The sequence below is a fragment of the Perognathus longimembris genome, chromosome 1 (assembly GCF_023159225.1).
Source record: "Perognathus longimembris pacificus isolate PPM17 chromosome 1, ASM2315922v1, whole genome shotgun sequence".
NCBI classification, from domain to species: domain Eukaryota; kingdom Metazoa; phylum Chordata; class Mammalia; order Rodentia; family Heteromyidae; genus Perognathus; species Perognathus longimembris.
In genome coordinates, this window is record NC_063161.1 from 139,579,918 (window position 1) to 139,602,056 (window position 22,139).

At 42.8% G+C, this 22,139-nt stretch overlaps 1 protein-coding gene across 3 annotated transcripts in view; it reads left to right on the forward strand.

Moving 5' to 3' along the window:
• Positions 1-22,139, forward strand: part of Znf462 (zinc finger protein 462) — a 144,327-nt gene that overhangs the window by 101,330 nt on the left and 20,858 nt on the right. For all 3 annotated transcript variants that reach the window (XM_048338554.1, XM_048338545.1, XM_048338564.1), the window contains exons 8-10: positions 9,777-10,044; positions 11,489-11,625; positions 21,874-22,097. In XM_048338554.1, the coding sequence (XP_048194511.1) occupies positions 9,777-10,044; positions 11,489-11,625; positions 21,874-22,097 (629 nt within the window). The remainder of the gene's footprint in view (positions 1-9,776; positions 10,045-11,488; positions 11,626-21,873; positions 22,098-22,139) is intronic.

A 22,139-nucleotide genomic window follows, 5' to 3' on the forward strand; every position in this document is an offset into this window, starting at 1 on the left:
TAGTGCTGTTAACTATATGTGCATTATTGTATAACTTTTTTCATCTCCTATAACTGTAATTCTAGTTGAACAGTAACTTCTCACTTGCCTCTCCACCTTGCCAATGACAACCTCTGTTCTATTTTCCAACCCTTTGAGTTGACTCCTCGAAGTACCTTGTAGTAGTGCAATCATGCAATGTTTGTCCTTTAGTGACTGTCATATTGCTCTTAGCATAATGTTCTCTGGTTTATCCATGTTGCATCACAGGACAGAATTTTCTTCTTTTTCTTAAGGTTGAATAAAACACTCCATTGTGTGTATGTGTGTGTGTCCATTTTCCTTCCACTTATCTGCCCATAGACTTTTAGGTTATTTCCTCCTCGTTGCTACTAGAGGCAGGGAGCCTGCAACCTTGGGAGGGTGGGTGGGCAGTCACCTCTTGCGGAGCCTCATTTCAGGCTTTTGGGGATTGCCAGATCATACCAAAGTTGTATTTTTTCTTTATTAAAGGAACACTCCTACTGTTTTCCATATGGCAGAACCATTTCCCATAAGAGTTTCCCTGTTTATTCTCCACATTGTTGTCAATACATATTCTATAGGTTTGTTGATTTTTTTTTTAATAATGCCAGCATGAACTGTGAGCTCTTTTTCTAAATACCTTAAGCAATTTTCATGTAAGGTTTGAATATGTTCATTTTCTAGTAGTGTGATACAGGGTTGAGCCCACATATTTAATAGGATGCTCTAGTTCCTCTCCTTGGACCACATTCCTATATTATATAGCACATGTGATTATAGCTTCCATTTCTTTTAAGCAGAATGAGAACTGAGATATTTGCCACACAGTCTTAGAACAGAGTTCTGGATTTTTATGTTCTCAGTCTTTTATAGTTCATCTCACCCAAATGTAATTTGACAGTATTTTTTTTTAGCAACTTGATTTTATCAAGTCTTTTCAAAGCATTCCGTGTAGCTTTCTTGGAATAACTTTTTATACTTATAGAGTTCATCATCTTATAGAATATTACTTATACTGAGTAAGCATAATAGCGTAGATAACTTAGAGATGTTTGGGAACAGACTGTGGCTTAGTGGTGTGTCCTTAGTGGTAGGGTACTTGCCTAGCAAGTATGAGGCAAGTATAGGCTCCATCCCCAGATCCCCTTCACCATTTAGAAGTCAGACTACTTCTTGGTAGCATTAACTCAATTCCTGGAATTAGAAATGAATGGACCTGCTAGAGTAGCATGCAATACCAACCCACATACCACTCTTGCCACGGGTCTTCTTGGTCAGGCTATTTTAGGTGTAGGGCATTGTTCTAGCCAAGTGCGTTGGCAGAGATTGCTTATGAGGACTTGCAATGCAAGTGTTGTATGAAAGTATAATAATGAGGTCAGGGCCAGCATCACAATATGTACATGTTGGTGAAGTGTAATATTGAGCAAAATGTTTTCTTTGGGTTATTGAGATTATTGTCTCTTTACAGAGGTGACATTTTAGTTTAACTTTGGAGGCTGAGTAGGAATTTGCAAGGGAAAAGGAGAAAGAAGAGCAAGTAGCTCTCAGCAAGAACCAGCAATGGTGCCATATAGAGAATGTACTAGGAAATGGACACTAGCCAAAAGTGAGGCTGGAGACATAGCTGGAGAATAGACTGAAGTGTTCTGGGTACCAGTGTAAGGGATGGCGACTACTGGGCAATAGTGCAGCATCCTATAAGCATACCAGGGATGTACGGTATGTCTGTGCTACATATGCTGCCCCCTAGATCTTGGTGGAAGGAAACCAGGTAGGAGATTATTAGAATTACACGTGTTGATACTGTCTAGGATTCGGATTCTTTTTTGTTGCAGAGAAGAGGATTAAAGAGGAGGAAAATGTTTAAAGCAGACAGAGCAGGTTTATTTGAAAGTGGAAAAGACAGAAAAATGGGCTCTTTGTCGGAGGAGGGCACCTGGAGCTGGTATCTGCAGTCTTTCTCTGGGACTGCAGTGTCTAGGGCAACCTTGCCTCCTCCCCCTTAAGGTGTCAAGGGGTGGATACACCCCCATGGGGAGTCTCATCATTGGTCTGTCTCCCTCAGACCACAGGCAAGTTTTCCCCCCATCCTTGCTTACAAGTTTCGAAGGGGCTCCTGATTCCTGATTGGTTCGAGGCTAAGAGGACAAGACCTGGGCTGTGACCAAGAAGTGCACATGCGCTGTCATCTCCTGCCCATATTGGAGTAGGTTCTGACTGCCATCTTCTACCTAGCCAGGGAGCCCTCAGTTCCCCTCACTGTGTGATGAAGACCTGAAAACTCAGTAAGTGGAAAGTAGGAGAGTGGAAAGGAAAGCAGTGATGGTTGACCCCAGGAGACATCTCCAGGATGTGGTGAGATGTGTTGGCACAAGAAAAGGAATAGAATGAAGAACCCCACGATTTGCCTTTGAATAAAGACATGGGCCATCCAATAATATTGAGAATGTAAAAGGAGATGTTTGAACAGAGGTAATCATTTTTATCCTGTTGGGTAGGTGTCAAGCATCCATAAGACAGAAGACTCGAAACAGATCCTTGGCTTTAAAGGAAGAACTCGGGTTATCTCTGCTCACTGCAGAGCACTGGGTGCTACCACATACACCCAAACACATAGACTTATTTTTGTCCTTTGCCTGAGTTTGTAAGTAATTATTATAAATTGTATTGCATTGGATCCCAACCATTTTCTGGCTGTTAACTAAAAGTATGTGCTTAGCTACTCTCTTGTTATTGTTAATGGACCTTTCTCAAAGCTTCTATCATTTCCTGAGCAGAAATAGCAGATTATAATTCTGCTTACTTCAATTCCTCCCCTTTCTTTCCATTCTGTAGGCATCTACAATATTTTTGGTTAAATTATCCAGAGTTAATATTCTAGTTGCTTCTAAATAGTTAATTTTTCTGAAGAAAATAGTTGAGACTTTCTATGCTATTTTTGAAGTTGGAGGTTTTAAATAGTCACTTGCACTACTCTCACTCCACCCTCAGATGCACGTGTTTTTCTGTTCAGACTCGTCCTTCTCACCCTCTGTCTTTCCTTTCTTCTTAAGGGAATTAAGTCACTTTTTTAAATCATTGTGATAAGATTGTGGTTGTTTCATGCCTGTTTACTTTCTCCAAAATGACTCAAAGTGAAAGTGTGGCAAACTGAGCATTTCACTATCTGCATGTCCAGCGTTGATCTCATTAAGCATTCAGGATTCTCTTAACATCCCAACTCCCTCTCCCTAATTCCCCTTGCTGTCATCATCAAGGGCTGATTGGCTCTTCTTCCCCGATACCTCTTTGTAGATGGCTTTATTAAAATATTTTTGCAGGGCTAGGGATATGGCCTAATGGTAGAGCGCTAGCCTCGTACACATGAAGCTCTGGGTTCGATTCCTCAGCACCACATATATAGAAAAAGCCGGAAGTGGCGCTGTGGCTCAAGTGGTAGAGTGCTAGCCTTGAGCAGAAAGAAGCCAGGGACAGTGCTCAGGCCCTGAGTCCATGCCCCAGGACTGGCAACAAAAAAACCACAAATAAACAAATAAAATATTTTTGCATTGTATCTAACTAATCTTGACATGTCTTTCTGAGATTGTAACTTGCTTGAGAGTAAGGATCAAGCCTTACTGTCCCAGTACAAGATTTCCTCATTTAAATGTTGCATAAATATTTGCTGAGTAAGTAGAATGTAACCGTTTGGCCTCTGACCACCTTCAAAGTTTGCTTGCCCGAAATTTTTGTCTCACACTACTTTCTGGAATTTGATTCTGACTAATCATTAAGTCTGCACAAAATCTAGCTCATGCCTGTAATCCTAACTATTCAGGAGGCTGAGATCTGAAGATCTTGCTTCAAAGCCAGCCTGGGCAAAAAAGCCTATGATGCTTCTTTATCTCTCAAAAAATAGCTGTTATTGGAACTCTGTTGCTCAAGTGGCAGAGCACTACTAGCCTTGAGCATGAAAGCTCAGGGACAGCACTTAGGCCCTGAGTTCAAGCCCCTTGACAGGCACAGACTGAGGTGCCAGACTTTGAAGTCAGGCCCCACCACGTGAACCCCATTTTAGAATCGAACCCTGAGCCAATCAGATTTGTACCTGTGTTCTAATCTTGCTTGCACAGCTGATTGTTGTAACCTTGTTCTTTGCCTTTATAAGCCCTGTGTAATCACAGCTCGGGGCTTCCTCCTAACCTCCACTGTGTCGGTGGGTAGGATGAGGCCCGAGTTGGCAGCTCGTTAAATAAAGCCTTGCCTTGCTTTTGCATTTCGGAGTGTCTGAATCTCGGTGGTCTTCTTGGGGGTGGTCTTGCAACTTGGCACAACAAGACACATACATACACACATACACACACACACACACACACACACGCACACACACACCTAGCTCACATATGACTGTGGTTACGGGCACCAGAGTTCTTCAGCCCTCCTCCTTTCCTCTTAGCCCCTAAGCAGCGGTAGAAAATTGAGAATTGATCTTTAGTATGGCTTCCTTTCTGCAGCATGCAGTGTGCAAGGGGCCATCCGCCACAATCCCACGATTTACTGCCCAATTGATTCTCACTCTTCCTTGTGTCTTCCCTAATCTCCCAGTAGTTAAACTCTCCTGTTACTGTTCATTTGTTCTCTTTGCTTCCTTTCTTCCTTCAATCAATGGAATAAGTTTGCCAGAGGCAAGAAAGATCAGTATTTTCATACCTGCTCACTGCTCAGTCCCTTCCTGAGGAGATCGGAGTTGCTAGAAGGCACCCTACATCTCTTCCTTGACCTTGAATAACCCAAGTCGGCTCCTACCCTGGCATGGGACTGTGGAAACTGAGGAAAGCCTCTTCCTCTCCTCTGTACCATTCTTCTAGAGGTCACTTTTCTGTCTTTCTCTTTATAAAGTGAAATCTCTTGTGATTGCTTCTATGGTGGCTAATATCTTCATGGGGGGTAGGGAAGGTGAGGGAGGGCCTGGAACTGATACTTACCTAAGTTTGGCTGGTATTAGTAAGAACTTGACCATTTCTTCAGGAACATGGATAAATGAGAGGGCCAGATGGGCCCATCTGGAATTCAGCCCTCTCCAGCTTTGAAATCCTGACCTGTTCTAAAACCACCTAAAATCACTCACCTTCCATTGACATTTGTGGACCTACCTAGTCCCAGCTGCATCCTGCTTGAGAATTTTAGGGAATTATTATTTAAAAACAACCTAATAAGCATCTCAGTAAAGCATAGCTTTTAGACAGTTTTCCACTCTGAATATCTGCTATGTCCACCTGTCTAGCCTGATTCTAGAAATGTCTCCTGTGTTACTTCTATAAAGCATTTGGCAGCTTTGAATACTCCTCCTCCCTCCCAGGGATCTTGTATTTTTTTCTGAAAAATTCATTTCAGTTTATCTATTACTTGTCTTCCATTGCGGTGATAGGGGTGATGGCAATGATGGTGTTGTGGTGGTAGTGACTCGCTCCTGGCCTAACAAGTACTGTCTCACTGAGCTGCATCCCAGACTTAACTTATTTGTATTTCTTCTAATGTGATTTTCTTAACTATTTCAGCCTTGCTGCTGCTTTCTGTCTCTTCACTCCTCTGTGTGTTTATTTCAGGGAGAACTCTCCTGTTCCTTCTTATTCATTTGCTTTGTGGCCAGGGACTCTACTAAGTCCCCGTGGGGTATGGATGGCTAATAGAGAAGACTGTTCCTTATGATCAGATAAATCCTGCCTTTGCATCTTGGTTAGCTGTGTGGCCAGTCCTTCTCAGCTTTATGTCATTGGCAAAGTTGGCACGCGCATCTGTACATATACCATAGTTGCTAGATGTGTAGTTTGGCCATAATTTTACCAAACACAGTTCTTTCCTCATGATAGACAATTTACAAAGTAGATAACAACATTTAACATAAGCAAATTTAACTCACTAAGCTCGCATATAAATAAAACCACAAGTCAGGGCATTGAACTCTTCTTAGACTACATATGTCAAGGGTGCTTGGGCAGGAACGTGTGGGCAGGCTAAGCTGTGAACTATGGTCCCAAGTGAGCCATGTTACCCTAATCTTTGCCCCTGGTTTCATTATAGACACTAATGGCCATGCAGCTGATAAAACTAACTCAGCACAGCCCACCCTTGGGTGTAGAATTTCTCACTGTGCTTCATCTGTTGCTTTACTATGACCAAAACTTTGTCTCCCCAACACAGGGTAGTCTTTTTTTTTCTTTTCTTTCCCTAAGTACAGAAGAGAAATAGTCTTAATGATGATTTTCAGCTTATGTGACATGTCCTTTGCTGCCAACAATTTGTTTGCCTTCCTAACCTGGGCATAAAATGACCCTCCTCCTCCAACCATACATTCATGTCTTTGTCATTTTATTCGTCAATGTGTTAAAATTGTACATTATTCCTAAATGTTAAAAGAGAGAAAGAAGGGGCTGGGAATATGGCCTAGTGGCAAGAGTGCTTGCCTTGTATACCTGAAGCCCTGGGTTCAATTCCTCAGCATGACGTATATAGAAAAAGCCAGAAGTTTCGTCTCCCAGTGTGGGAACCAAAGAAAAAAGACAAAGCCAGAAGTGGTGCTGTGGCTCAAGTGGCAGAGTGCTAGCCTTGAGCAAAAAGAAGCCAGGGACAGTGCTCAGGCCCTGAGTCCAAGGCCCAGGACTGGCAAAAAGAGAGAGAGGGAGAGGGAGAAAGAGAAGGGATTGAGGATGGCGACAGCAAAAGAAAGAGAATCTTCAAGATCCACAGTTTTCACCTGGGCATTATTAAAGTTATGTCCTAACTGGTAGCATTGGCTTCTCCTTGTAAATACACTTGGCCATCTGATTGTAACTAGGAGGAGGGAAAAAGATGGTGGATGATGAGTTTCATTTTTATTTCACCCAACTTTTTATCATATATCAGTACCAAAGGTATTGTTTAAAAAGGTTTCTTTGAAGTGGATGTGATAACATGCAGTAGTTCCTATAAACAAAATAAACAATCAGTTTCTTTGTGTGTGTATGCTGGTACTAGGGCTTGAACTTAGAGCCTGGGCACTGCGCCTTAGCTCTTTTCACTCAAGGCCGGAGCTCTACTATATGAGCCACATCTATATTCAGCTTTTTGCTGATTAATTTCAGATGAGGGTCTTGTGGCCCTTTCTGCCCAAGCTGGCTTTGAACTGTGATCTTTACATCTCAGCCCCCTGAGTAGCTAGGATGCTAGGCATGAGCCACTTGTGCCTAGCTGAGTGCCCAGTTTGGGTTGGGTGTGAATGTCAGCTAAGGGGAAGGATCCGCATGGTTTACCATCTGAGCCTCATTCCTCTATCACTTTGAGGGGAAGGTGTCTGGTGCCTGATGCCAGCATCCAGCCTCGCCCGGGGAAACTCCATGAGCCGTGTGCTAGGTCACAAAGGGGATTTTAGGTGCTTCTTCAGAAATGCATCTTTCCTTGGAATATTTCTTTTGGTCTCTGGATGGGTTTGTGGCTGGTGGACAGATGTTAAACAACAGGACCTGGCTTCAGTAGCTTCAGAATTTCTATTCTGTGTAGCTGCAACCAGCACCATCAAGAAGACTGGGTTTTCTGAAGCTAGAGAGAGGCAGTTTTCAACCTGGGTGTGAGAATTGTGTTAACAGGGGAGGTATAGTGTATCTCGTGTTTCCTTGTGTGTGTTTTAAGCAGAAATGTGTCCTGAGGGTTTATACAGAAAAATCTCAAACAATCCATGAAATGGTAAACAAACTTGCTATTGAAAGAAAGAATGACACATTGACAATTGCATTATTGTGGTCCTGAGTGGGTTCATTGGTAGAGGATAGAAGAATAAAGAAGGAGATGAAAGAATGGAGTCAAAGGAATCCAGTTGTGTCATCCCTTTCGTCCTTTGTCTTCCCTTTACATCTGGTAATGAACCCAGGGAGGCTTGGAGAGATGTTCAAGTTTCCTCTAGTTTTAATTTTCTTGTATGGCAGATTGGTTTACAATTCACAAAGGTTGCAAAGGTTTGGGGTTTTTTTCCCCCCTCCTCCCCCTTAGTCTTGAGGAATGTGAATGAAGGATCACGGCAGAGAACAAGGAAGGCATCTTAGTATTTTCAAGACAGGAGGTGGCCCCCTAATGAGGGAGGCTGCTCTGGCTTTGTCCTCTCTTTTCCAGAGGCCTACAGGATGGATGGTTGTGGTCTCATCAAATGTGGGTTTTACAGAATTCCTCCATGTCCCGCCTCGGGCATGCATGCTTTGGAAAATTAACTGTCCATCAAATCAGGAGGAAGCTTGTACAGTTTCTGTCCTCTTTCCCCCCTCGCTTGATGAAAAGCTGAAGAAAAGAGCCCTTTGTTTTCGTTTCAAGGAGAGTTACACTGAAATTCTTCTGTGTGGTATGCACAGATCTCCTCTGTATCATTCATGGACAGCTGCAGGTTGGAGAGAACAATGTTGTTGAATTCTAACCTTCCCTTTCTAAGCAACCTGGTGGGAAAAGGGTTCAAGACATTTTGCTCGCTCTCATGCATACTCACTTTATTTCCCTTTGCACATCTCTCTCCTATTTCAAGAAGAAACTCTAAGCTTTCCTCTTTTCCAGCTCTGGTTTCTGCACCATGTACCAGCAAAAGCTCCTCATGGTTAAGATTTGTGCCTGTCAGTTCCGACATTTTCCTGAAAATTGCAAGCTTGAAAATACCTTTCGGAGAAACTTGTTTGGAATTTCATTTTATTGGGATTTATGAATAAATCTCCATCTTAATGCTGACTAAGCTTTAAACATCTATTCCAGGAGAGAACACTATTAGATTTTTTTAAATATATATTTTAAAATTTAAATCACTTGACTGTGGAGGCATAAAGCACTTTTAGATTTGTGTGAGTGCCATGTGTTTAAGCATTTCTGTTAAAGGCTAACTTTTTTTCCCCTTTAAAAAAAAAATTGGTTTGGTGTGAACAATTCTGGGCTGCAAAAGTAGAGAGATTGCATCATCCACCTTCCTTCCCCATGTAGACTCTGCGGGTTTGTTTATGTCACCAGTGAGGATGGGTAGCCTTTAAACAACACTTGACTTCTTTCACTTTGAAACCTTTAACCTCAGGATTTTATTTTTAAATCCCATGAACCCTCAGATTCAGATTAAAGAGATAGCACTTCCTCCTTACCTGCATTTGCAAGCTCTGGGTTGTAGGATGCAAATGAAGATGAAAGTCAAGATCAGTGACAAACCTGTGCAGGTGATTACAACTGATCTTGGTGCAGATTTTCAGTTAGACAATACTATGTGTCACCCATTGGCTGGGAGTGGCTCTCGCCTATTTTCCTAGCTACTCAGGAGGCTAAGAGCTAAGGATCACAGTTCAAAGACAGCCCAGGTAGGAAAGTCCTTGCGACTCTTCTCTCCAAACCAGCAAGAAGCCAAAAGTGGAGCTGTGGCTCAAGTGGTAGAATACCACCCTTAAGTGAAAAAGCTAAGGGACAGTGACAGGGTAGAAGAGAGAGAAGGAAGAAAGGAGGAAGGGATGGCAGATGCCCAAAGTTAGTACTACAGTACTGTGTCCTTGGTCTTAATGGAGCTCAGCACACGCACCAAAGAAAAGTACCTTGGAGGAAGTGGATGACTTCATTAATTTGGTGTTGTAATAATTCACACTGTATATGTGTATAAAACCATACTGCCTACCTTAAATATGTGTTCACTTTAACTTGTCATTTATCTCTGTGAAACTTTTTAGGGGAAGTCTCTAATGCCAGGGGTGTTCAGGAATCCATTCTCATCAAGTTCCTGTGCCAGGGTCATTTTGTTCATCTCTCCACAGACTCTTCCTACTCTGAGCCCCCTGATGTCCAGCAGCAGTTGAACCACTATCAGTCAGCTGCTTTGGCAAGAAACAACAGCCGTGTTAGTCCTGTGTCTCTTTCTGGGGCTGCTGCTGGCTCCGAGCAGAAAAGCGAAGCTGTTCTTCACTGCGAATTCTGTGAATTCTCCTCTGGCTACATCCAGAGCATTAGGCGCCACTACCGGGACAAGCATGGCGGGAAGAAGCTTTTCAAGTGCAAAGACTGCACCTTTTATACAGGCTTTAAGTAAGTGGCTAAAATGGCTCCCCTTGCCCCAGCCCTCACCACACTCTGTCCTTGTACCTTCTTACCTAGAACTCAGGGAAGGCCCCTGTCTGTGGGATGAGAGGGAGGCTGGGTACCACTCTTCATAAAGCGAAGCTGCTTTCAGATTCCTGGTAGGAAGATTAAAGAGCAATAGCAAGACAAATGAATTTAAAAATCAGAGCAAGTAGCTTCCTGAGTGGTATGATATTTCAGCAAAGCAATTCTCTAACCCAGTACAGTTTTCCCTTGAGGAAACATCACCCTCTCTTTTAAAGATTAATTTAATATTAATTTATAAAAAACCATGGAGGCTTGGAGAGATCGTTATTATTTTGTGTACTGTGTTCCGTTAGGTAGTTCACGCTACATAATAAATTTGATCTTCCTGACTCAGTTTCCTGAGTGCTGGCGTTACAGATGCTTATTCTCATACCTAGCTTCTTTAAATGTACTTGTTTTTAATGGGGCAGAGAGGGCTAGGAGAAACACTCAGAGATAAAATTCAGTGATTCACTCAAAAACGTATATCCAGCAATTGTGACTACTGTTTCTGTCATAGAAAACTTATTTTTAAGACTGTTGTATTGAAGACACATAGGAAATCAGTCCCCCAGCCTTGAAAACATTAGACTGAAGCAGTAACAGAAAATTAATTCAAGTCTAGACAAAGTCCTCCTTGGCCCTGGGTTTGACAGCATTGGTGAACTTGGTGAAAAAGTGGAGTTCTTCCAGCAGATATCTCAGCACTGCAATGTCATCACATCCTGTGAGATGTTGTGTGGGCAGTGCTGACAGGTAGAGAATATGAAGCCACTTGATGGCCAGGTCACCTTAAACAAGTCATAAGTCTCTCTCTCCATTTCCTCCTGTAAACTGAAGATAATTATCTGATACTGGGCACTGACTTCAAGCCACAGTCCTCAGATCTCAGCCTTCTGAGTAGCTAGGATTACAGGTGTGAACCACCAGTGTCCAGCTGAGGCTTTGTAACGTTTTGGAGATTTGAGCCATGGACCTTTTCTGACCATTATGACCCCGTGAATGCCCTTGCCCTTTGTGTCTGTAAAAACTCACACAGGCAGTTGGTAAATCAGTCTAGCTTTGACATAGCCAAACTTTTCCCAAAAATGAAATTGGTCTTTGTTCATGCTATTAACAAGCATCTTCTAATTTTCTAGAGTAAGATGTTTGGGGAATTTATTTTCAAGCTAATCTCTAGTCCTAGTTAAAGTGACAAAGATGTTGCCACTGCATTTCTGAGTTCAGCTATTGGTTGAATGGCCAAGGAACTGGTGGTCAGCAGAGAACTGGCTTTGCTTTTGCCTTCTCAAGCTAAAGAGTCACACATGAACACCTGCAGTGGAGTGGCTGGCAGGAAATGTACAGGTGAACCCCTTTTCACTGTCGCTGCCCTATCTCCTAGATCTGCTTTTACTATGCACGTGGAAGCTGGGCATTCGGCGGTTCCTGAGGAGGGTCCCAAAGATCTTCGCTGTCCTCTCTGCCTCTATCACACCAAATACAAGCGCAACATGATAGACCACATCGTGCTACACCGAGGTAAGCCGCTGCCTGACTGATTTCCCTGGAATGTTGGGAGGAGGCGGCATGGTGGCATCCTATAAATGCTTTCTTGGGACCCTGGTCCCACCAACCACCTCTGCCTGAGTCCCTGTTGCTGCAAGCAAGAATCAGGACAACCACTGTCACAGCCAAAGTGACTTAAAAACACCTTCCTACTGGGAGACGGGGTGAGCTCATAATGTACCCTTCTGATAGAGTAGGGCTCTTGGGACAAGGGCTTTTGATACCCACCGCCTAAAGAAAAGGGACTCCTCCTGGAAGAAATGAATGAGAAACAGAAAGGTTGAGTTGGGGAGGGGGCTATGTGAGAAATTCTTTTGCAAAATACCAAAGTATGGCAACTTCTGAAGCAAACTGTACAGGAAGATGGATAGGGAGAAAGAATTCAGGGAAATGAAATGAAATGACTCCGATGAGTACTGGTGCTCCATATTTATGTGTAAGCATTGACCCTCAGTGATAAACTTGTTTTAAGCCCCCCTTGGTTGTTTTTATGTGTTTGTTGGTTTGGTTTGCTGAGACAAGGTCTCTCTTATATGACCCAGGCTGGCCTTGGACTCATGATCTTCCTTGACTCAGCTTCCTGAGTGTTGAGATTTAGAGGTACATCCCACCCAGCTCAGCTCACTTTGGGTTTTCTTTGAGCTACACTTGTCATACACAGTTCCTTTGGATTGGAAGGGAGAATATGATTACACAGAGCCTACTTTGTCTTGAAAAGATTCGAGCTGTAGGCCAGTGGAAAATGATTTCTGGAATATCCAGCTCCTGGTGGGCCTATCTCTTCTTCTTTGTCTCCTCTCCTTCCTTCCTTTCATACTCTTCCTTCCTATCTATTTACTGTACAGGCCCAAACAATGTCACCTAGTCTTCTGCTAAGATGTCATTCTCCGTGAAACACTGGCTATCAGGACCTGTTTTTATAGTTGTTCATGTTTTCTCTGAGCCACTGCCTTTGGCCAGCGCACTTCCTGACATGCCCTGAGCTTGCTACAAGCCCCATGACAAGCTCAGCATCTAGTGTGTCCAGGTTCCCTCCCCATCTCATGCTAATGAGATGCGAGATGTGTGCTAGCTGCGACATCCACCTGCAACCTGGATAGCACAGCGCAGTGCAACACAGCAACTTTCAGGCAGGAATTCTTAGCCCAAGAGCTCCCCTCTGGAGTTCTGTCTCAGTCACCTGGCTTCCGGCCCCCATAGTCCAGGTGTTGCTGTGGCTCTGTGCTCCAGCCAGCTTGGGTGGAGGCTATCACTTGGTGCTGAGTGAACAGAAATGGTGAGTTCTCACTAGCTGTGGTCACTTCCCTTCTTTTCCCATGTTACTGCCTGGCAGGATCAGAGCTTTGATGCATCATGAGTTCTGTGTGTCTTGCCTTCTCTGAGTAGAGATTTTAGGGAGGAGGGATGGGCAACAAAGAGAGATTCCACACGAAGGTCATGAATACTTACTTGCAGAAAAGCTGCTTACAATCACAATCCTGGTGGGCAGTGTTCCTCTTACTTGGATTTCTGTTTTACATATGAGAAACTTGAGGCTGAGAGAGACCAAGGTTTTTGTTTTTAATTTAGGGTATTTATTTGTAGTCTGCTTCAGTTCACAAAAGAATTAGGGCAGCTTAAAGAATTCCTGTACAACTGTAGAATTAAAAACAAATGAGGGATTTTAAGCAAATGGAAAATAAAGTACAACCAGTAGAAAGTGCAGCAGACAGTATGGAAAAGTGGTGGATGACTATGGAAATAGGTATTGTCACTGTTAGCCATGGCCGCAGATTTGGCCCGAAATTCCTGCCTTCCCATGGGAATGAACAGAGCCAACTGGATGTGGACTGTTGGTTAAGTTGTTTGTTTTTGCTTTTGATGGTACTGATATTGGTTGCTACTGGACCCTATGCTTGCCAAGCAGGCATTCTACCACTTGAGCCTTTTTGTTTTTATTATTTTTACAATAAGATCTTGCTTTTTGTGCATGGGTTGCCTTTGTCTGTGATGACACAGCTGGGAAGATGGAAGCACACTATCATGCCCACCCTTTTTATTGGTTGGGATGAGGTGAACATTTTGCCCAGGCTGGCTTCAAACCACAATGATCTTTTTTTTTTTTTTTTGCCAGTCCTGGGCCTTGGACTCAGGGCCTGAGCACTGTCCCTGGCTTCTTCCTGCTCAAGGCTAGCACTCTGCCACTTGAGCCACAGCACCGCTTCTGGCCGTTTTCTGTATATGTGGTGCTGGGGAATCGAACCTAGGGCCTCGTGTATCCGAGGCAGGCACTCTTGCCACTAGGCTATATCACCAGCCCAACAATGATCTTGATGTCAGGAGTCCTAATTGTTAGTAACAGACATTGCTGAAGTGTTAGGAAATTCTCAAGAATCCTACATACTGAAATGAGAAAGAAATTTTTCTAGTGGCTACCCTAGAGAGAAAATGGGTAATGGAGTGTGTGTTGTTCCTACTACTATAACTATAAGACAGCTCCAGAATCCTGTACCCAGCGTGCTTGGGACCAGACTCTGACATTTGTTTCTTTATACTTTAATTGGAATATTTATTTACACTTTAGTTGAGCTCCTCTAATCCCAAATCAAAAATGTACCACCCAAATGAGAAATTTCTTTAGCTTCATTGTTGCTGCTAAAAAGTTTGCATTTCAGATTTCAGATGGTCAGATGAGAGTAACTCAATCTACAGTCCATTCCAGCAAACCAGTGAGAGCTGGAGACACTTAACCAGTCACATAACCCATGCATGGATAGTGGGGCCAATGGTCTTTTGACCTTGTGTCCCATCACATTACACGCCAGAGGTTTACAGTCTCTTCACTGAGGGAGATAGTTTTCTACGCATTATCTTCACCAACCCAGAGTCAGCAAAGAGGATTTCAGGACTAGCCAAGTAGTAGCAACATTACTAATATGAACAGTGGTCATCATTGGATCACAAGTACTGGCTTAGTCACTCAGAATGCTCACAGAAAACTTCATGGTGTAGAGGACTGCTAGCTTCAATGACAAGGAAAAGCCAACTTCTGAAAGGCTAAGGTCAAATGACTGGTCAGTAACTCAGGTGTGTGTGACCCATGCTCTTGTCTTGAACCACAAGCACCCTTGAGAGGGTGGTATCACCTTATTGAGTGGATAATGTCTGTGCCAGCTGGATCTGTAAACAGAATTAGTAATGGTGGCTAGATGTCTTAAGACCAGGACCCCCGATCTCCAGACAGCAGAGGACTGCACGACAGCTGAATCTGCCATCTGTCTCCACCTGGCTGAGCTGTCCATCTCAACTTAACAGGAGTTCAGTGGAAAGCTGGTTCAACCTGTCAGCAGACAGGGTCGCATGTCTGTCTGCATTGGCACTAGAAGGGATCTCACAGTAACAAGATGCAGATCCTTGTGCACCTGTACACTTCTTTTTCCATGGATGAATAAACATCTTTGGTCTCTAGGGTCTGCAGCCTGAGCTCTTTCTGAGGCCTTAGTTTAGTTAATTAAAATCCTTGGGATGAAAGGTAAGAAAAACAACATCTGAACTGTCCCCAAGACAGAGCTACTACTAGCAAGAATGGTTTCATCTCTTCTTTTTTTTTTTTTTTTTTTTTTGACCAGACACATTGATGTATTTTTAGGTAAGGAGGAGAATCCTTTTAACTCAAGAAAAATGAGAACTCATTGGTGATTTGAGTCAGACATGGCAAAAAAGATGCTACTGTTTGTTCATGCATTCAGCAAGCATTCATTATTTGCTTGGTGGGGTATGTAATACTCTACCTGCCCTCCTCTGGGAGATGAAAGCATGCTCAGTATCTTCAATGGTAAAGATTTAGAAGTTTTATTTCTGTTTGGCTAAAAAAGGCAAGAGTGGCTTTTAAAAGGAGCCATGAGAATATTGCAACTGGAAGGGAAGGCTTACATGGAGTGTATGAATTTCCTCAGACCAACTGGGTCACTTAAAATACATGCTCTCTCACAATTTTGGAGACTAGATGTATGAAGTCAAGGTGACAACAATCTGTGTTCCCTCTGAAAACTCAGGAAGAATCCTTCCTTGCTTCATGCTAGCTTCTGATGACTACCTGGATCTTTGGCATTCCATGCCATCCTTTAGTTTGTAACTGCTTGATTCCAACCTCTGTTTCCACATCCCTTAGACATCATTTCCTGTGTGTCCCTCTGTACCTTCTCATAGGAAGACACTTATCTCTGAATTTAGGGGCCATCCTGATCCAGTAGGACCCCATCTTATTACATCTATAAACACTGCCCCAATAAGGTCACATTGGGAAGTTCAGGTGGGCATCAATTTCTGGGGGGATGTTAAGTCAATCCACTACTTGGAGCAAAGAACAATTATTTTGCTGCTTAACGTCAATAGAAACAAGTCCTCTTTGCAGAATGCTATCAGGATTTTTGAGATCTAAACAAAGTAATCAACATACTAGTTTTATGTTCTGAGCCAGGAGCTGGTGGCTTATGCCTATAATCTTAGCTACTCAGGAGGCTGAGATCTGAGGATCTCTGTTCAAAGCCAGCCCTTGCAGGAAAGTCTATGATACTCTTACCTCCAATTAACCATCAAAACGTTGAAAGTGAAACCGTGGCTCAAGTGGTAGAGCACAAAAGTTCAGGAACGTCAGCCAGACCCTGCGTTAAAGCCCCAGTACGAACACATGCATGTGCGCATACGTATGTTGGCCAAATTATGAAGGATTTGGAGACTAATTTTGCTTAGTAGACAGAAAGTCAGAACAAATTTCATTAGATTACTGATGTGACACCTATTATATGTGAGCAAATATTTAACAAATTAATATAACTTAGCAAAGGTTGAAACTAGGGATTGGTAGATTCAGCTACTTTGGGGACTATATAGACTTAAGTCAGATCAACAGTTGGTGAGATAAGCCATGATTTAATGAGTTTAGGAAAAACATAAGCCCTGAGTTTAGTGTCAAGGACATTGTTGCTGGTGGGACAGTTGGTGGTTTTCACTTGAGCGATCTGTTTATATTGAACAATCTCTGTATACTAGCAGTGGTTTAAATTCTAGGGAGATGCCATGAAGAGTCAGGCAAGGTTTGTGCCCTGGAGTCCCTTTTTCATGGGAAGAGAGACAGTTAACATGTCATGAGTAAATTTCAATTGAGTTTACCATCATTAAAAGTATAGTGCCTCATGCGTGACTTTACCTGTATATACCTTGTATTCTATACAAAGCTTAAAATTTTGAGGTGTAGACTAGATTTTAAGGGTGCAACGCAGCTTTGTGAGCATTTGCATTGTATACCTGGCTGATCCTGGCTACTAAGTCTGCAGCCTCCATGTTAACTGGGTCTTGCAGGTAGAAGTCAAGAGCAGAAGTCATTGTCTCCTAATTTATTTGATCAGGGTCTTATTTTTAAGGGGGGAGGGGGGACCTTATAGTTTGATTGCTAATCCATCTTTTATCTAGTGAACTACTATGTTCCTTCACAACCCTACCAAATATCTTTGTCTGCTAGAGGTGCTTCCTCAACTCCCTCTAGCAACCTGATGGTATCAGTATTTCCTACCAGGAACTGTTTTCCATGTGTGTGTGTGTCTATTTGGGGCTTTAGTTTAGGATTTTTTTTAATATAGTTTTTATTGTTAATGTTAAGGTGATGAACAGGGGCGTTTCCATTTCATAAATCAGGTAATGAGTACATTTCTTTAGTAGCAGTATCACCCCCTCCCTTGCTCTCTCCCAGGTTTTCCTTCCCATTCTCACCCATATGTTGTATAGTTCACTCATAAGGAAGTGTCTAGCAAGTGCCACTGCTGCATTTGTTTTCCCTTTGTCCCTCCATTTCTGTGTCACCCTTTATTTCCCCACCCAAGACAGATAAATGAATATACAAGGGGGGGTGGAGGGGAGAAACAAGCAAACCACACCAAAAAGCAAAAACGGTGCCATCTTCACCAACAACAGCCGAAAGAATAACAATGAACCTTGTTGCCATTTCCTGGAATTCATTTTGATAAATTTTGTATGTTCAGAGGCACAGTGTCATTTTGCCTTTGGGTTCTCCCCCTAAATAGAATTCTTTTTTAAATGGTGTTTGTTGTTGTTGTTGTTTTTTATGGCTTTCTCTAAAATTCAGCCCTGGTCTCTTGTTTCACAGAGAGTAGTAGATGGGTCTTTGGTTCAGTCCAAAGAAGGACTCAATCCGCCGGGATAGTCCTTTGTATACAAGTTTGTTGGACTGCAGGATATCCAGATCTCTCCTTGCCTCATTTATACTTGGCATGTTATGAAAAGAAAACTCATATGTTGTAATTTATCTTGCAAGGAAGAATTTTTACTTGGTCATACTGGAATCCATTGTGATGTGTTTGCCGCTGACTTGAGGAGAAATGCTGGTTGCAATTCTTCAGGTTTCCCCACTGAGCTCCAGGACAGTGTGGTAGCATGTACTCCTCTACTCTTCCTGTGTCTTAGTTCACAAGTCCTTCAGTGTGGCCTGAACTCTGGCTTAGCTTCTCAGATTTTCTCTCCCCTGAAGCACCAGGCATCTTTTGACTACTAGGAAATGAGAGAGACGCAATCCTTCTTCTGATCCAGCTCATGAACTCATAGTATATTTTGTAAACAGTGCTAGAGACTGAGTCACAGTGAGTGTGAATCAGGCCTTGATTTCTTACCCAAGGTAATTTTGAGAAGTGTGAAGTCAAGGAAAACACACAGCTGTCACTGCCCCCACAGGGGGCGAAAAAAAAAGTCCTGAGCACTGTTGGCCAAGGCAGGGCCCAGTTGATAACTGGAAACACGCCCGTCTTCCACTTTGTGCCCTTCACTGGCTTTAGGAATGAATAACCTCATTCAGAAAACCCTGTCTGTCATTTGCTCACCTTTCAAAGTGTATCTTGGTTTGTTTTTGTTTTCATTTTTCCAGTCTTGGTCTGGTTAGCCAAGTTTTGAAAAACAAGAAAAAGTGAACTTTTCTTTTCTGACATTATTATTATCTGTGTTAAAAAAAAAGTCCTATTAATAACAGATAGGGTCCATTTGTAAGGTCTTAAGTTTGGAAATAAGAGGAAGTCTTACATTCAGAGTAAACAAGCAGGGAAGAGGCCGTTTAGCAATTCCAAAAAAACCATGAGAGACATTCAGGTATAAATGGTTACCTTAGGAATCTGGACTTTTGCATGTTTTAAAATATTAGAAATACTCAAGCACCAACATCCCACGGCTGTGATCATAGATAGCTACTCAGGAGGCTGAGATGTGAGGATTGCAGTTTTTAGACAACCCCAGGAGGAAAATCCATCAGACTCTCCTCTCCAGTTAATCAGCAAAAAAATGGAAATGAAGGTGTGGCTCAAGTAGTAGAGTGCCAACCATGAACAACCACACAAGCGTGCATGGCCCTGAATTCAAGCCCTATCACAGGCACACCCAATAAAATACTGGGAACAAAAGACTCCTATGTATACATGTGAGGACTGGATGTCCCAGGGAAACTGTAAGCAGGGGTGATGGAGGAAGAACTGGACAAGGTCAGATCTGTGTACTCAGGCTACAACTTTGTGCTAAACTACAGATGTGACTTTGAGGAAGTAGTTTGATTGATCACTTTGCAGTTTCCATGTCACTTGAATTAAAGAACACTGACTTTGTCAGCCATACTGAGAACAAACAAAAAAAAAGTCCTGATGAGAGCAGAACACCCAACAGAGCCTGAAACAGTGCACTTAATAAATTGTACTCTCGTTTACATTAATTATTATTACTTGAACCCCAGGGCATTATCCTGAGTGCTCATAACTTTGTGTAAAACTCACTTGGATACATAAAGTGAAATTGGAAACTGCAAAGAAAACTCACCAAGGTGGTAGAGGAATTGAAAGGCAGACCTGAAAAAAGGTTTGAAAGAACCAATTATTTATCGTAGGAAGTGCAGACTGGTGAGTGAGTGGCTGAATGACTGTCCCGAAGGCGTCCGGGGCATTGTTATGTGGGAAATTATACCCAGCTGTTCTCCATTTCCACGGAGGTTGACAGATCCAGGGCAGATGGGACAGGCCAGAGCCAAAGAACAAAAGAGAAAGCCGTAGACATGTCAAGATATAAATCAACAACAAATGTAGAAAGTACAAGGGGGCTGCTGCCTCAGGCTGGTGCTGGGGAAATTCATGTCAGCCCTCGCCATGAAATCTGTGTCCCCACGCACACCTTCTCCCCCATTTATCCCACCACTTCTCATGTCATGCCTGGATACCACCCCACTCATGGGTTATTGTGGAGGGCTGCCTTAGAGCAGTCACAGTCCATGCCCTGCACTTTGCTTAGAACAGTGGTTCTCAGCTGGAGATGATCATGCCTCCCCTGAGTACATTAGTCTGCTAGCATTTTCAGTTGTCATGACTGGGGAAGAAGGAATGCTAGAAGCATCTGATGAGTGGAGGCCACAGATGCTGACAAGCACCATACAATGCCTAGGATAGCCCTTACAACAAAGAATTGCTCTAAATTGTCAATCATGCAACTAGGAAGTAATCCTGAGCTAGAGGAATAGAATATCCTAGCATGGGCTCCTTAAGACTTACTAGTTTATGCCAAAGCATTTGCGTGGAAGTGAATGGTTTAGAAGACTGTTAAACATTTGCTATTCTAAGAAAATGTGTGGTTTACATTATAATCATGTGTTTCTTAGCTGTCTGCTATACTTTGGTTTAAAAATATTTATATTTCTAAATAAGAAACCGACTCTCTGCATAGGGAAAATAACATATGCATTAGAGCTCCAGGAAGTATTATGTAGATATCACTACCCTCTATGCATCCTCTGCCCAGCATTTTGCTCTCCAATGAAGTGCAAACCTTCAATTGCTCCCAAGGCAATGTCTGCCCTGCATGGTAGTGGGTAAGGAAAATTCACCAAGATCCGAACACAGGCCAGCAACAGAGGAAAGACTAGAGAAGCCATACCCATCAGTGTGCAAGAGACTGAAACTTGGAATATTTCTGCTCAATGACTCAGAAGAAATCACGCTTTCTTGATTTAATAATACATTGCTGTTTCTAAATAATCTTAAGTATATGTTATGTGCGTCCATTTGTAAACTTTCAGAGTCTTCTGAAATCCAGACACAGCATGAAAACACACATGCTATATTTGATTCTTGCATAAATAGCACAGATTTTAATTTTATCCCGGCTATGGATATCTGGCGCGTGCGCCGATACTCTGGGCAGACTGGTGTGAAATTTAATTTGAGCAGTTAAAACACAAGGGTGAGAGAGTGCAAAGTAAACAAGCACACACATTTCCAGCCCTAACAGCATTTAGTGTGTTAGCAGGAAAGGCACCCAAATCCTCTCTCTCCCTTTTTTCTTTTTTCTATTGCACCACTCAGATTATAGATTATCTGAAGAGAGACCAATCCTCTCTGTCTCCTGTGGCAATCCCACCTTCCCCTTGTGGTTGCCTGTAGCCAGTTTATTTGCACATTCTTCAAAATTGGGATTTGGTGTTGGAGTAGATGGAAGTGTACAGGTTTCTTGGTTTCCAGGCCTTTGCTATTAGATTAGAAATACTTGCTTTCTGGACAGGGGAAGAGTCTCCTTTGAGAATATCTGCACAGGGGAAAGGGAAATGCAATAACTCTGGTTGACATCTCAGCTTTGCTGATGACATGAGCTGTGAGCATTGTAGAGTTACTTAAACACTGCTCCTCACTGAATTTATTCTTTAAAAAGGGGTAATTTCTAGCTTTGGAGAGATGTTGGAAGATGCTAAAACAAAAGTGGCAGATAGGTACCCCTTAGTAGTGCCAGAGACATTCTAGCCTCAGGAACAGTTGTCCAGGAAGAAAGTCCATGCTGATGGTTACTGTCAATGATCACTAATGTTAGTTTAAAAAAATAAAATAAAAAGGTGTCCATGCCTTTACCCACCCCTATCTGAATGCCCTCCATTCATGAATTAGCACTTTTCAGCTTTCCCTACCTCTCTGTGTAGGTTATTCTGGGGAATCAAGTACAGGAGGAGCTGGTGCCGGCGGAATGTGTTGTTTGGGTGAATGGGAGAAGGGCAGTGACACTGTGTGTGACATTCATGGATCCCCAGACCCAGGAGAGGTAGCAAAAGGGGATGGGTCGGTTTCTTCTTACTTTCAAAACAAAACAACACGAAAAAAAGGGACATGTGCTTATCATCAGTAAAAATTACCCATCTTTCCATTCACTTTGTTTCCACAGAAGAGCGAGTTGTCCCCATTGAAGTATGCCGGTCCAAACTGTCAAAATACTTGCAGGGAGTAGTGTTCCGCTGTGATAAGTGCACCTTCACCTGCTCCAGCGACGAGAGCCTGCAGCAGCACATCGAGAAGCACAATGAGTTGAAACCTTACAAATGCCAGCTCTGCTACTATGAGAGCAAGCACACAGAGGAACTGGATGGCCACCTTCGGGATGAGCATAAGGTACTGGCCCAACACTTGCTTGCCTCCCTGTGGAGCAGTCCT